Consider the following 14,822-nt stretch of genomic DNA (forward strand, 5'->3'; position numbering starts at 1 on the left):
GAAATATTCTTTGTTCAGGTATATTTAATTTAAAATCAGCATTAAGCAGTCAATGAGGTAGGAGCAGGAATGTAAAAGAAGCAGATACGACTTAATAAAAGAATTTCTAATCCAGGATGTTGCTATCACCTTCACTTTTAGAAATCTAAATAGCTACAAGATATCAAATAATCCTAAAAGCATAAAAATGTCAAAAGCCCCAGTCTGTACCCATTTTACAAGCACAAACATTTGCAGAATGGAAAACAAGTATGTTTAAATATTTAATGGCAACTTCAGAAAATGTGTTAATTACAATAACAGTTTATGAGACAGAAAGGAATTTGAAAAATAAAAGCTGAGGTCCAGTTGCAGCAGGTCATTCCCTCACTACTATCAGTTCACAATTAAATTCCTTGTAGGTTTTCATGTTGGATAGTCTCCTATTTGGTTAAAGGCATTTGGAGGGTACAAGATGTCATATGTCACCATTTTAGTCACTGAACTGAAACTAGAAAAATTTCATTAAATATGTTTGTTGATTCTTGCCTATAAACTTGCCTTACTCTAAAAGCTACTGGTTGCTGAGTGGTGGCCTTGCATTGCCAAAGAGATGATGGATGTTCCATCTCATCAAGAGACACCAAGTGCAAACTGCAGCTGCAGTTTGGGAGGACTTTGCTCCACATGTGCAATCAGTGTAACATTGTACAAAGCACATGAAGCAACAGATTGTGTACAGAATTAGTAACCCTTATCCACCAGTAACTGCAAAAATTCATGCCTTTCAAACAGCTGGTCAGGGGTGGTTATTTTTTTCCTCAGTTGCAAATTTTAGCAACAAATACTTCCCCTGAACAGACACTGCCCCTTAAAAGGGCTTAGGACAGATGAGCACAAGTGCTCAGGCACCCATCTGTCTTCTAGATGTGTAAACTCCACTGATATGGTTTGACTGAGGTAATATGCACTTAAAATTTCTGTAGCATTGCTCTTACTAGACACTAGAGTCAGAAAAGCTTCCACACAATGTGGAGGGCACAAAAAGAAAGCTAGCAAGACTGATATGAAAATTATGCTCTGCAGAGACAGCTTCCCTTGTCAAAATGTAAGCAGAAGAAGTACAAAGATGGTGGAAAATTGAATTTATGTGTTGTAAGGGGGAATTTTGTTATGGAGTTTCATTTGGCTATGCTGAAGCATATGTTTCATTGTAGTTTTCCACAACCACTAAGAAAACAGTAAGAAAAAAATAAGAGAGATGCAAAAGATTTTTTTTCCAAAGTCTTGTAAACGTTTAAATGAAAAATTGCTCCCCCCAAAAAAGGAGTTTACCTTCTTTCCATTAAGCGTCTTGCTTTTTTTCCTAGTGAGTCTCACATTTATGCATTGAGATTGCTGTGTGTCCAGTGAAAAAGAACATATTTCCAGCCCACGGACGTTCTCTGAAATGAGTTAGGAACAGATTGCAAAAATATAATTTAAGCATCTTTAAGAAGACCAAAAACATAAATTAAAATGCACCATATCATAAGCTTTCCTTCTAAGTGAAAGGCACATGTACCTCTGTTAAAAGAGAGACATTATATATAACTCACACATAGGAGTAGGAACAAGGATTTAATACATATTGCTATAAATGAAGCTTTAATTACCAAACTTAAAAATAAACTTATTAACTCTGAGTGAAGCAACTAGGAATTATCTATATGATAACATATGAAGCACATGAATGGCAAGGTGTTGGTAAAAATAGCCTATGCAGAGGAAGTTCATGTACTTTCATTTTCTTGTAGTGCAGAACTGTGACTTCAGATGAATAAACTGTTTCTCCTTCTGTAGGGGCAGTCACTCATGTCCAGATTGTCAGAGCACACAGAATTAGTGTGTGTGCCTGCATGGATGGCAGAGCAAGAAAGAAAAGGGCAGCTGTGTGCTCAGGGCACTGGCAGAGGACAAGTTAGAGATGTTATATTGGAAGGCAGAATTCATTATCTCAGCTTTCATTCACTTGAGAAGGGTCACAACTTCATCTTGTTTTGTAGAAAAATGTTTTCACAAAAATAATTTTCTGAGAAGATTAAATGAAAACAGCTTAGTCCCAAAAATGACAGTATGGAACAAATTTTGGCTGAACAGCCATAAACAGAAAGTGAACAGACAGGGCTCAGTAGCAAAGCTGATTCCTACCATCCAGACTCAGTGTTCCTTTAATGTTTAAATGAAGAGAGCATGGGCTTCCTTGGACACATTTCATCACTGTTGAGATCTTCATGCTTTTGAGTACCATAGAAGACAAAGATGCAGGAGCATCATGGCAGAAGCTGTTAAAAATGCCACCTGCAAATGCAAACATAAGGGCAGAGAAAACTCATTGCACACAGGATGTCTGGGGGAGAGCAAGCACCACAGGAGAAGTTTCTGCTCTCCGGAAATCAGTAAGAAAGTGACCAGCAAAGCCAGTACTTGACTTAAAATTTTCACACAACAAACATGACTAATTAGGGTGCTGGAATAAATTACTAGGCTTAGGGAAATGTTAACCCACAAGAGGAAGCAATCACACTTCTGAAAACTAAGGTTAGCAGAACACACTTAGACTAATGCTGGTTCTAATTAATTAGATCTGCTCGATCATGACTAAACTAATAGTTTATATAAACATTTTTCAAAACCATTACCTGCATATTGTGAGCACTCTCATAATAGTACTTTAATTTTAGGACTTTCTGACGGTTTCCATTGCTGTTAAAATTTCACTTTCACACAAGAGGGCACCATTGCATTCCTAGTCATGGAAGAGTACCTTACACCTACAGGATTTCCTTCTGCTTTAGACTACAACAACAAGAGCAGAATAAATATTATCCAGGCCTTCTTCAAGACACAGAACACAATAATCCATAGGCCAATCCACAGAACACAGCTACTACGTCTTCTTCTATTTCCCCGTGTAAATTTAGTCATTCCAAAGGAAATGGGTTTGCAGAGCTAAAACTGTAGGCTAGGAAAAAAGGAAAAAAATAGTCTTAAGACCCCAAACCTCATAGTTAGCATATTTCATCTCTTTCTACTTCTCAGCCTGCCCTACACAGAAATCAGGTATTAATTTATGAATTTATATTGGTGCAGTGGATTTAATCCCCAATGCACTCTTTAGGCTCCTCTACTTCACATCCATTGTTTATTGTCCCAGAAACTAGTAATTCAAGAGACTATCAGAACAGATAACCAGGGTTTGTCCTTTGGCTTTGTGGTATGCAATGCAGCACAGCTCTTTTTAGTTGTAAATACTATTTCTTTGAAATATTTCCTAGCCTTCTCTCTTTTCATACATAGCATGAAAGTTAAAAACCACCCAAGTAAAAAAAAAAAGTATTGTATTGACCATTGTCCTTCCCCTGGTGAGAGGTTAGAAGAACAAAAACAAAACAAACAAAAAATAATTGATTCATATAATACAGCTGTTCAAAATGCTCCTAGAAGGAGTTCAAAAAGTATGACAAAAGGTATGGAAGTATGAAACAGCAGTGCCACAATACTGTGCTTGCCATAAAATTCAGGATAGCACTCTTAATGGAATCATCAGGAAAGGGCACATCCCTCAATGTCAAGCCAAGAACTGTTGTCAAGTGTGGATGCTCATTGACTCACATGGAAGACACGTCCACAGATCTCACAGAGCAAAGGTATGGTGAAGGAGGAAAGACGAAGCTTATCCTTACTTATCCTTCCAACACTTCCAGTGAAGGAAAGTGCTCAAAGACTGAAAGTGTATTAACCTGAACAGAATTCTTCCTGTCCTATGAGATCCTCATTTTCCCAGTATCCGGTTGCAGCAGAAGGCCATTGTCAAAGATCAGATACTGATACTGCAGGATGTGAAGACAGGCTGACATAAATATGGCACCTTCACTTAAATCTGTTAGGCTTTAAGTGCCCTCACACCTGGTATCAGGAGAAATAAGTCCTGTGTGATACATATCACATACACACAGTCAGAAGAGACAAACCTTTCACACCCAAATCTCCACTCTGTTAGCCTGGTTTTGTGCCACTGAGTATACTTTGGAGGCAACAGGACATGCTGATATGAACCAAGTGGAAAAGCATGGGAAAACAAGAACACTTTACCTCAACTGGCAGTAGGTCAATTCTGAATTATCCAAAGAAATACAAGAAAAGACAATTTATGCAAACCAATGAAAAAAACATGGATCACTCAAAATACACACATAAGGCTTTAAGAGCAGTTGGAGTACCTTGACTTTTGAAGAATTTATAAACATTTCCACAGAGATGAGACAGCCCTCAGAAGCACAGTGCACAGCAACTGCATATGAACACTGTATTCCATGTTCCAAGAATGGGTGGTGTAATAATCCTGAAGGTATCTCAGGATGGAAAGTTTTTGCACAACACTCAATTAATCCACCCACAACTGGGAGTTTATCATATTGCAGAATTACTTGATAATTATTACTAATAATGTGATAAGTGATGATTAGTTTGAGCTCCGTCTCTTTGCTCAAAAATATATTTTCCTGGCTGCATTGTATGAGATGTGGATGCCCAATGGTATCTGGGAGTAACTGTTTCTGATTAAGGTTTGGTTATTGGTGTAAATTTCTTGATCCAGGCAATCCAGGCTTATAACCTCACCTGCTGCCATGTCTGCATAGAAATCATTTAAGGGGACGGCAATGTATGTAGACATATGTATGTACGTATGTATGTAGATAGATAGATAGATAGATAGATAGATAGATAGATAGACAGACAGATATTCAAAGTGGACAGGTCTTTACAAAGCATTCTGTTTGGGTGTATTTGACCTTATTTTTTATGGGGCGGAGAGAGGAAGCAGTCATCATTTAGCTGAATTTTCTCCTTAGCTGTTACAACCGGAGGTATGACATCATCAGATGTCCCAGGGTTGGAACTATCTCGGGAGAATTCTAAGTCAGCCTGGGTGCATTACTGACACTGGATCACCATCAGACAGATGCACAAACACCCTGCTGTCCCATCAGCAGAGACACTGTTCTTGATCACAGTTTCTACTTTCAAATTGAGAACAAATATGTAATGCACTGAATAAAATTAAATTACTCTTCCGCTTTGGATTTTATTTTCCATTAGTTTTATGATAGATTTTGAGAATTGCAAAACATGCTGCAAAACTCATTAATAATAATTTAAATTGATCATATCATGCATGAGGATACTAGCATTGGATTACAGTAAATACATGATACAAGGATGACCTGACAGAAAATAATTTTTGCTGTATAAATCATCACATTATGAGACTCATTTCTGACTAATTCTTCAGTAAACTCCTACTTTATCATCTTTTAATCCCCCCTTAAGATATTTTCTTCTGGAACACACCCCATTTTCCTTTTCACACAGGTAGTTTTATCTATACCCCAGAAGACATAAAGATGCATCTTGCTACACAAACCATCTGTTGGGTAAATCTTACCTAAATTTTCTGTTTATGAATAATAGCTGTAATTAGCTCTACATGAGAGAGGGATTGTTGCTTTAATAAAATGTTCCTTAATTATGGGCACATATAAGCCCAGGCATAAAGAAACCAAGGCTTATTATTCAGCATGTAGACATTTCCTTGTACTTTTGCCATCAGCTCAACCACAGCAGATAATTTGTTTAATCTGATGATGCAGCAATCAACCTAGAACTGTCACGACAGCAAATCACACCTTATGTACAGTTGGAAATAGAAGGCAGAACTGAGCAATGGATACACAATAGAAATGAATAGATGGATAATTTGAAGCCTCAGGTAAGAAGAAGAAATTGGAGAAGTGCGTAAAAAAAAAAAAGGCAGAGAAAACCTATTAATAACAAGATTGGTGAAATTGGAGAACTGCATTAAAAAAAAAAGGCAGAGAAAACCTATTAATAACAAGACTGGGACAACACCCAATAGAAAATCCTAACTGGTTTTTTATCTGATATATCTTCCCTACAACTATTGTAAGAATCTGAGCTACTTAAGGATACTGACAGGGCTAAATCTGTGAGCATCTCTAAAGCCTACTAGAATTGCTTCACTGGCACATCATCCCATGAGTATAAATTACAGTAGTATTTCAAACCTATTTGCATATGATTTACCACAGTATCTGCTGAATCTGTTCATTAGGATGAGTCAACAAAATTCATCAGCAAAGTAGATATGCTGTCCTACAATAACCACATGGTGCACTTCAGTTAATAAGTACCAAAATTCACTACTTGTTAGTACTTACAGCAATTATGAAATTGATTAAATTTTAGACTGACAGCCTCTCTTTCACAAGAGATTGCAATGCACAGTAAATTAAAAGGGTTTCGTGGTTGTGTGTTCAGAAAACATTTCAAACTTTTAGAGATATTGAACAACACTGTGAAATACTGTGCCAAATACATTTTCTGAAAATGGTGGTTTGTTTTTTTTTAAATCATTGATACTTTGATATCCAGGTACGGATATATTACAGTGAATTTCAAATACTACAATAGTTTTTATGCGCTATCTAACAGTCTAGGAGAACAGGAGGAGGAAGGCAAAGTCAAAGTCACACTGCCAAATACTACTGAGGTGGTGGTTGCAAATTTTAGGAAATATCTTTTTGTTGCTGCTAAAAGAAATTACTGCTGCAAAAGTCCTCTACTATAGAGTTAAGGTCTTTTAAGGTAATTTTATCTCAAATAACAAACAATTTAAAAAAATAATATAGAAAAGGAAGTATGCAAAGGAGTATACACCCACTGTTGCACAAGTGAATTAGGATGAAGACAGAAGACAAAAAATGCTTTTTCATCACCTCTCTGAGGCTGAGTCATCCTACATGTTACTTGTGTTGAAGAGAGCTGATAAGTTTTTTTCAGACAGCATTGAAAAACCTACTACCAGTTTCATGTATATCATCTTCAAAGATATGGATCTTTAGTTTACAAACCCTTCAGTGCCCTTCCAGTTGAGTGAAACATCTAGCTTATCTGATGTGCATCCTCTGCACGTCCCTGCATCAGGGGTTGGACCTGATGACTCCCAGAGGTCCCTTCCAACCTCAGCCAGGCTGTGTCTGTGCTCTGAGCAGCTCTGGCAGTCAACACAGAGTGACAACCCCTCTTGCCTCTCTCCCAGCATAGAAATCGCCTTATCCTAAAATGGATGGAATGAATCACCACCTCGTGGTACCTGTGAGTCTCCACTATCTAGATCTTCATTTGTGTAACACCCAGCAGAGATTTTTAACTCATAACCAACAGAATTATGGGTGTTCTTCTCTTTGAGAACAGGCTGAAAGGCTTGATTTTCTCAGGCTGTACTGCTCAAGGACGTAAAGGCATGCTTCAGCTAGCAGAGCAAGGGTCAACACCCCTACTTCTTCTTCTACCTTCCACATAGTTTGTGCAACTACCAGCTCAGCTGCCTAATCCTAACAAGATTCACTTACAACTCCTGAACCAGCCACCAAAGCTGGTGACTGGCAGAAGACTAGAGATTTTTTCTGGTGGGAGTTTTAACTGCATCCCTTCCATACACATATTCTTTCTCTCCATCTCAACACAATCCCATAATTACCATGCATTCCAAGTGAGGATATGTGCCAGCTGTGTCCATGCACTCACGGCCTCATGGATTCAGGAAAGGCACTCTGGAGACCAGCAGTGCTCAGAGCTGAGCCTCCAGCTAGGATGGTCCCCTCAGTGGGGACTAGGACTGTCCTCTCAGTGGGGACTAGGACTGTCCTCTCAGGGGGGATTATGACTGTCCTCTCAGGGGGGACTAGGACTGTCCTCTCAGGGGGGATTATGACTGTCCTCTCAGGGGGGACTAGGACTGTCCTCTCAGGCAGGACTGTCACTGTCCTCTCAGGGGGGAGTGTTTGCTTGGCAGCTGCCTCGTACTTCCCTGCAAATGAGTGTGTGCCCTGGAGGAGTGACCGAGTGAGGATTCGGAGGTCAGGTCATTCAAGCCCCTGTATTATTACCATTGGCAATACCAATAATGAGGAGAAGCAATAAAAACACGTATAATGACTTAGCAAACTCTCTTTCCTTCACTATGGTAAGGAAAACTATAAAGTAATTGTCATGATTAACCTAATATTTATCAAAACCTACCAATTTCCAATGTTTTTTATTAAAGAAATGGTGGTAAATATCCTGTCATGACAGTGATCTGATGTCACTATGGATTTAATGGATTCAATATCATTAATAAATTATATTTAAAAACAAACACAGTAAAAATATAAGTTATGTATACTCACCAGAAGGTTTGCTTTTACAGTGAATCCCCTGCAAATAGAAAAAAAATATTTTAAAAGTTGAGGTAATCATAAAAAATAAATATTGCTCAATCATTGCACACAAGGAAACATGCCTTAAACAGGTAAACATATTCATAGTCCATAACAGAAATCATTTTCAAGGTTAAAAAAATTATTTTCCAATACAGTGAAAAAGCACAGCAGTGCTGCATATGACAACCTGATACATATGGGGACACAAAGTCAGCATTATCCTCATTTTCAAGTATTTCTACTGAGGTGTGTAACTGTTTTAACAAGTATAAGAGTTCCATCAAATAAAGACATAATTTTATATGGTACTGCCATTCCTACTGACCAAGAGTTCATGCATTACTTCATTAAACTCTACAAGTGATTTGTTAACCAGGGCAAAGAAACTCCACGATTTTATAATGGAAGATATCTAGAACATCATTGAATATATATTATTTTTAGAAGATCCTACTAGAAAGGAAGCATTATGGCAATTGCAAATGAAGTCTAGAAATAAGACTTTTTATTTCAGACATCTGGCTTAGAAGACTGAAAATTAAATTACTCAGACAGTACTTATTGTGTTCAAGGGAAAGTGTCTTTGTAAGAGGCAAAGTGAACCTGGCATTGAGATTTTAACATGCTTCCAGCTATCTTTCAGACAGACTACATCCATTTTCCCAGTAAAATAAACATTTAACCACACACTAAAATTTTGTACAGTACAAAAATAACAAATCTTACATTGACTGCTGTGCATGACATTCTAAAGAAAGGCTATTCCTCAGCCAGCAAATACTGTTTGCTGCTGTTCTGGCATAGCCTTTATACCAGTATTCTTTTGCATACAGAATATATGTTCCCATGTTCTTTCCTTTAAAAGCAGTGTCCTGTTGACAGAGATACTTGTATCACACCCACAAAAGTAACAGGCAGTGCCTTGTCTCCTCTCAAATGGGATTGCAGCTCTCAGTCCTTTTAAAACATTTTAGGATGTTGTCAACAAGCCAACAGTCTGTGAGCCAACAAAAGTCTTCTGGTGGACATTCAGAAGTTCTTTAATTGAAACACAGAGGCTACAGCCTGGACAAGCATTAACACATCATGAAATAACTACTGCTTGGTTTTCCAGGAGGCTTTCATCCACAGGGGATCCTGTGCTCCTCAGAAATAAAGCTGTGGAGCAAAACCATGTTGCTGCTGCAGGTGAGAAAAGGCAGCATATTCACTCCCCTGTGGAGAGCAGCTGCCTGAGAAATGTGTCCTGTCCTTCATGACAGCTTTTCATTTGAGCTAAGCTCCTTCCTAAAGGAGGCCTTTAGAAAATCAGTGACACTGTCTAACCTGCATCAGTTCCCATTCTTCTGTCCTTTTGCAGTTCTGTTTTTTAACAATCACTTTTGGACATAAGTTGTCACCTTTTAATATTGGCAATTTGTTACTATGACTCAAAAAAGTAAAAATGCATGAAAGGTGGTATTTTAAACCACATTTTATAACAAGACAGACATGGTCATATACTGTCATAGACTGAAGATTAGAAAAATTATTTGTGACATACTGTTAAAGATATTGGTTTGGCTGCTTTTACAGCATAATACATTGACACTCAAATTAGGGCCTGTTGCAACCAGACAAGGGGTAATGGTTTTAAATTAAAAGAGAGTCGATTTATATCAGATATAAGAAAATATTTTACAGTGAGGGTGGTGGACACATTCAAAACCAGGTTGGATGAGGCTCTGAGCACCCTGATCCAGTTGGAGCTATCCCTGCTCACCACAGGGAAATAGGTGACCTTTAAAGTTCCCTTCCAGCCCGAACCATTTTATGATTCTATAAAGTATACCAAACTTCTTTACATAACTGTTCCAAAACTGAGATACTTTTGTTTCAAAGTTTTATAATTTCCTCAAATCTCCATGAAAAACTGAAAACAGTAACTGATGGTAACTGATTTCTGATGTATCATATATATACTTGATATTTTTTAATTATTTCTGAAAGGAACCACTGGATCAACTAATTTCTCAGTCATTATTTACTAGAAGAAATTAATCTCTCATGAGGCTGATCATTCAGCAAATTACTTCCATATCTTTTACTTCCCTTTTTGAGCCAGACTGTTGAAAATATTTTGGTTAGGTGGCTGGACAGAGTTCCCAATTGCCAGTCAAAATTTCTTAGAACAGCATCTTTAACTTCTCTAACCATTCTTTCTGGTTACAACCTTAGTGCAAAAAAATACATTAAAAAATCAAGATCACACTGAATTAAACAAAAAATCTCACAAATATCAAAGAATTCAGCCTTTTAATTACAGAAGGTCATCTCCCCTGTTATGACACCTGAAAACTGAAAACTGGATGTAAAATAATTAAATCACATATATTGCAAGAGAAAAACCAAAACACCCACTTCTGTGGGTAGTGGCATGATAAAGAAATTCTTTTGTACCTTTTAGTCTATCCTAATTAATTATTGGTTTTCACTATTGCATAGAGGAATCCTATCATCTGAACTCTTACGTTTATTTTCTCGTCTTTTCCACAGAAAAGAAAGAAACATCCTTCTGTGACTTTTGATCTGGTAGGGAGATGTTTTGTCATTCTTGGGCACTTGGTTGTGTTCTGGGTGAGGAGTTGTTGGGAAGGTTTACATAAATAATCAAATATTTGCACAAACACTTGCCAGTTACAGCAATATTTGGTCACAGCTCAATTTCTTATTTTTTTAAGTGTTTCATTTTATTGTACAATACCAAGTGGGTGGGAGTGGTATTTTCTTTTACAATCACTTTGCAAAACAGCCCAAAGAGACCATTTGTCTGAAAGAATAACTGGAATTAAACAAGTTCCTCTCCCACTTCTATATCTTTTGTTTTCAGGAATTTTCAGTGATGAGTGCAATAAAAAAACACAACACACTAAAACAGGAATGGAAATTTTCTTCCCCTTTTACAAATGCCTAGGGCATCTTTTATGCAAAAATAAGATCCTGAACATGATAGTACATTTTACTCCTATATAGGGAAAATCTTTGATTCATATCTTCTTTGGCAAAGAGCCTAAGTAAAATATACTTACACAATGCACAAACAGTTAGGGATTTTCCTATTTCTCTGGGGTTTTCCCCATTTGTGGTCTTACTCAACTGTAGCTAGAGGTTATCTGAACACACACCACCAGCATACAGCATTCTGAATAGAAGATGTGGTGCCAACTTTTTAGCTAGCACAGCAACTTCTCCTCAAACTAGGACAATTTTAATATCCCATTGTTCTAACCACTGTAGAGAAGAGAGTGAGATCAGGAGAGGAAGACTTGGATTAGGGACACAGAGAGTGTTTTCATGAATTAAAATTGCCAAGAAAAAGAAACAAAGATCAAATCTACTTCCCATTTCCTCTCATATCTTCAGGCACTAAATCAAGTGCAGAATTGTGGAAATTCTTCCCTGGATGCTCTGTCATGCAGGAAAAAGTCTGAGGAAAATTTGGGTTCACAGTCTACCTGTTAGCTCTGTTGTACCTAGTTCATAGAAGAGCTGGTGGCAGCTCTTGCACAACTCTATAAGGAATAGCAAGAAGCCTGAAAATGCCTTAAAATGTATTCTTTGGTTGGGACCAGGTTGTCAGACATTTAACATTCATTCTTTCATTAAGACACCTACATTAGTCAGTGACTGTAGAATCCTCCCTTTTGGGCAATGCTCACTGGCACAACTATTAGCTATGTTTCTACTTTAGGGTCAGTTGTCAGAGAAGGCAGAGAGAAAAGAACATGACCATATTCTGATGTTTCCCTCTATTCCAACAAATGGGATTCTATGTACTTTTACAACACAGGGAAAGGGTAGGTTTGCAATAATTGATGTTCAAGTTGTAGCCAAAAGGTCAATAAAGATGATTAATCTGAACATGTTATTTTTTTATTTCCAATTGAGAGGAGGTGCTCTGCAAATTCCATCTTATTCTGCACACAAATTCAAAGGATGTCCCAAATCACTGGGTATAGTCCCCTGATAACCATAGGTACCACCAGTACCAAAAACTGGTGAAGCATCATTTCAAAATTAGTCAGGCTTTCATGTGCACTGCTGTGAGAGCCAAGGCTATTCCAGAAGAGCTGTTGTCTACTAGCACCAAACCTTTTAATTTCTTACATGACAACAATAATGGTTAGCTTCTACTGACTTCTGATTGCACTCGTTATCTCTTCACTTAAATAGATGCTTTCCACCCTGGAATTTACTTTTCATTTATCTGCAACCAGTAATATACCTTTTCTAAGCTTTTCTGTGAGACTGTGGACTCTTTTATTCCTCTCTAATAAACCAGATTTTCCTTCTTACCATCACCCTTCTCAGCAGCTTCTTCTGCTTTAATGTATCTGTCCAAATGGAGTGACCAGAACCATCCATAGCTGTGGAAACACTGGGGCTCGTTCTGTGCCTTGTAAAGTCATACTGATCTTGGTCTCACATGGGAACACCACAACCATGCCATATCCTCCACCACAGAGGGGGAGCTACTTACCCCTGCTGTGTAAACAATCCAGCAGCAGCTTTCCCTTCTTCACCCATTCATTCAGAGAGGGAGGAGCCCGCAGAGGCTGGTCCAATAGAGTTCTCAATGATTTATCATAGCTCCTAGTAAAAAACCTGGCATGCCAGTGTCACCTCAATCACCTCCATAAGGAAAAGTTCTTTGAGCAGTGGACAGCCACAAAGTTACATGCATCTCCACCATTCAAGAACTTTGGATGGAAACAGAGAGGATTCAGAGCTCTATCTCTATCAAAAGCTCCACAGACTATCAACAAATCACTCTAATTCCTTTCAGAGACATTCAGCCCCAGATACTTTCTAGGGATTACTTCATGGAAGGAAATAACTATGTTTTAGCTTTTCCCAGAGCTATTTTTCATGGATAAAGGTCATAATGCCTTAGCAATTTACACATCATTGATGCTGATGGGCACTGGAACTTCATAGAACTTTTCTCATTATGTTCTTAGAAAGCTCACTGCTGTATTTATCTTACCAAATGTAAGGAAACAGAATTCTTTACAGTAAAGAAAGCACAGTGATAATATAATGATTCCTGTCTCCCTGAAAATTTAACTATATCATGGTCAAGTATTTATACAAAAAATTGGAAGTGGGTGAAAAGAAAAAATAATAGACCTCCAAAACACACTTGGCAAGTGAATTAAATTGTGGTTACATTTACCAAGAACCAGATAAATTGCCATGATTAATACTCTTAATATGAAAATTTAGAACTATTAAAAATGTGTAGTTAGTACTGCTGATACATTGTCCTCAAAAGACCTTTTCTCTAAAGGAGCATCTGTATTTGTTTTGACATCAAGTGTAATTATTCTCATTGCCAAGGTAAAACTATGTTACTAATGACAGTTTTGAATTTTTGGCAAACCATGAGGTTGTTCTTCAGCTTCTACTGACAAAGTGGTGATCTGATACATGTGAGCAGCATGCAGTGGGATTAGCTAAGCAGTCATAGATGGAAACATTTGGACTGTTATCATGCAGAAAAGAAATAGGCACCCAAACTTATGGCAAAGCATTATTTTGGACTACTTTAAACTACAAAAACACGTGGATGCTGCTGGATGTTTTACAGATTGCTAAAAACAAAGCATCTGAGTCACGTCTACACATTATCCAGCTCCAGGTCTTTTCCCTGTGTGTTTCAAGTGGAATGGAAAACATGCCATCACATTAGAGCAATGCTGAATCTGAAAGAATAATTGCTACTGAGAAGTGGGATGTCAAGCTCAGGCTCAGTACAGTGCTAACGAGGTCATGCACTTTTTGGGTGAGAGATGGCTGAGTCTGGCAGAGCAAGGTGACATCTGGCTGTGTTAACTCTCTGGTGATGGGCTCTGAGCTCATCAGTGAAACAGCCATGAGCAAACATGATGGTGTTTACTGAAGATTATTGGACACTCTCCAGCAGGACTTCACAGGGATCTCAAGCAGAGACTGTTACCAATTGTCATTGCACCACCTTCCATTTCACATATAAATGCAAAGGTACAGACCCTGTCTCCCACAGCCTGCTCCTTGTCACTAGACCAACACCTCCATCACAGCTTAGCAGCACTTCAGGAGTGCAGGAGCACATGACTAAGACCTTCAGCCCCCTTGGATTTTCATCCTCCTGTTTACCTGCTCTTCGTCAGGTATAACAGAAGTTTCTGCTTTCCAGGCAGTATGCATTTCCTTCTGCACTGTCTGATGCAGAAGAATCCTGTTCCTATATTTTAACTGCAGTGTTCCATATGTTATCAGTAGTGCATGTGGAATATAATATCTTCTGGCCCTCGCAGTGGCTACAGGGCTGAATCCTTTTTGCAGAATAGAACAGCTGGAAGAGTTAGAAGCACAATAATTTCTCAGAACTCTTGGCAGTGACATACATTTATCCTATAAGTGAATAGCCAGACAAAACAATATTGTTTTGAGGTCTCTCAACTGGGAAGAAAATCCCCTGCTTCTATTTTTTTT

At 38.1% G+C, this 14,822-nt stretch overlaps 1 protein-coding gene across 4 annotated transcripts in view; it reads right to left on the reverse strand.

Moving 5' to 3' along the window:
* IL17REL (interleukin 17 receptor E like) overlaps positions 1 to 14,822 on the reverse strand; it is a 44,653-nt gene that overhangs the window by 18,318 nt on the left and 11,513 nt on the right. For all 4 annotated transcript variants that reach the window (XM_039726881.1, XM_039726879.1, XM_039726880.1 and 1 more), the window contains exons 2-4: positions 8,274 to 8,301; positions 2,170 to 2,319; positions 1,315 to 1,424 (exon numbers count right to left, since the gene is read on the reverse strand). In XM_039726881.1, the coding sequence (XP_039582815.1) occupies positions 1,315 to 1,424; positions 2,170 to 2,319; positions 8,274 to 8,301 (288 nt within the window). The remainder of the gene's footprint in view (positions 1 to 1,314; positions 1,425 to 2,169; positions 2,320 to 8,273; positions 8,302 to 14,822) is intronic.

This window comes from Passer montanus, unplaced genomic scaffold (assembly GCF_014805655.1).
Source record: "Passer montanus isolate IOZ18808 unplaced genomic scaffold, ASM1480565v1 scaffold6, whole genome shotgun sequence".
NCBI classification, from domain to species: Eukaryota; Metazoa; Chordata; class Aves; order Passeriformes; family Passeridae; genus Passer; species Passer montanus.